A 1938-nucleotide genomic window follows, 5' to 3' on the forward strand; every position below is an offset into this window, starting at 1 on the left:
ATTTCACTTCCGCCTCTGTCGCAAAGTGTTGGCCGGCCAGGAATTCCATCTTGGGACCAAACAGAGGAAAGTCCGATGGTGCCAGGTCCGGACTGTATGGTGGATGCTGGAGCACCTCCCACCCAAATTCGATGAGTTTCTCACGAACAGGAGCAGCAACATGGGGACGGGCATTTTCACGAAGAAGTTTGACACCATCAGCATGAATGTTGCGGCGTTTGTCACGAAGGGCACGACGCAACTTAACCAAAGTTTTAATGTAGGCTGCAGCATTCACAGTGGTCCCGTGTTCAGCAAAGTCCACCAATAACACACAAAACATGTCCCAGAACACTGTCACAAGCACTTTCTTAGCAGATTGAGTCACTTTGAATTTTTTTCGTACTGGGGAACCAGCATGTTTCCACTCCATAGAGGCCTGCTGGTTTCGGGCGTGTAGTGGTACGCCCACGACTCATCACCAGTGACGATTCCTTTCAAAAAGTCATGCCCTTCTGCGGCGTAACGCTTTAAGTGATCCATGCTTGTCATCATTCGCTGGCCCTTGTGGTGGTCTGTCAGGATCTTAGGCACCCAGCGAGCACTAACTTTACGGAATTTCAACGTGTCATGAACAATATGGTACACCGCACCATAGGAAATGTTGAACGTATGCGATAAGGTTCGCAGGTGCACACGCCGGTCGTTCACAATTACTGCCTCAATGGCGCGGATATTCTGCGGAGTTGAAGCTGTAACCGGCCGCCCGGAGCGTGGCGAATCGCTAAGGTTCACACGGCCCTCTTGAAAGAATGCACACCACCTGGAGACATTGCTACGGTCCAGACAGTCGTCCCCACGCATGTCCCTGTGAATTTCACTCGGTGCATGGTCTTTGGCTCACAAAAATCGAACCACACTTTGCTGCTCTTCACACGTGGACGACAGTAACATGCGTGCCATGTTTGTTTCGTAGTTCAGGCTTCTCTCGCTAGAGCTGCAGAGGGGAAAAAAATACCCTCTGTGGTGCAAACTTCAAACTCTCTCGTCGTACAATTTCAGCATTCCAGCTGCAATATCTGGGGAGAAAAAAAATATTGTACGTTACTTTCCGATCTGCCTAGTACATGTAAAGTATTAGGACTATGCCATGGAAACTTAAGTGGAAAACAGCTTACAGTTTGCTTGGTGAAGTTGGCCAAATGCAGAATGGTGTCCCCTTTTAGTCCACAATTCTGCACACTTTTCGGCTGGGAAATCCTTTATGACTAGACAATTAATGGACACGATCGAGTTTTCAGATGTTTTTGTCACATAGTTAAGAAATGATGTACTGCGTACTTTAAATTCCATTTTCTTTGAGAGTGATAGAAATGTCCCTGGTAGGTGTAAACATAGTATTCCTTTGCCGAGAATATATCCCAAGGATAACGCGTTAATTCCAAGGAGGCGCTAAGACTGCTTGGGTAACCATTGTTGACAGGTCTGCACCCATTTCATCAACCTCTTTTTCATATAAATAACAGTGTAATAATGACAAGAATAGCGGAACATACGAGAGTCACTATTAATATTTTGAGCCTTGGCAACACTGATTGAAGTTAGGCGCGATTTGACGTTTGCACGTAATCGTCTGGCATTATTGACCATAACGTACTTCAAATGTTTTGTCAATAGCTTCATTTGTGTTGTTTATGTTGCCTTGGAGATTGCGCGACAACAATAAAATGGAATTAACTCGTGAACATTTTCGTGAGATGATTTTTTACGATTTTCGACGTGGATTATCAAGACAAGAGTGCATCGATCAACTTACTTCCACATTTTGCGATGAAGCCCCATCCTTTGCCACTGTGAAAAGCTGGTATAACGAATTTAATTGTGGCCGCCATTCGCTCACCGAAGAGATTCGCGAAGGTCGTCCAAAATCAGTTGTTGTTCAAGAAAACATTGATGCTG

The 1938-nt window shown here is 45.4% G+C and overlaps 1 protein-coding gene across 1 annotated transcript; it reads right to left on the reverse strand.

Moving 5' to 3' along the window:
* Nucleotides 1-363: 363 nt before the first annotated feature.
* On the reverse strand, nt 364-843 carry LOC145982827 (protein GVQW3-like). The gene has a single exon (XM_083116186.1). The coding sequence runs from the start codon at nt 841-843 to the stop codon at nt 364-366; it is 480 nt and encodes a 159-aa protein (XP_082972312.1).
* Nucleotides 844-1938: the final 1095 nt, after the last annotated feature.

The sequence above is a fragment of the Lepisma saccharinum genome, unplaced genomic scaffold (genome assembly GCF_977018435.1).
Source record: "Lepisma saccharinum unplaced genomic scaffold, izLepSacc3.1 HAP1_SCAFFOLD_441, whole genome shotgun sequence".
Lineage (NCBI taxonomy): Eukaryota > Metazoa > Arthropoda > Insecta > Zygentoma > Lepismatidae > Lepisma > Lepisma saccharinum.

Coding starts and splice junctions, on each gene's coding strand:
- LOC145982827 (XM_083116186.1), bottom strand. CDS start 843: ATGCGTGGGGACGACTGTCTGGACCGTAGCAATGTCTCCAGGTGGTGT.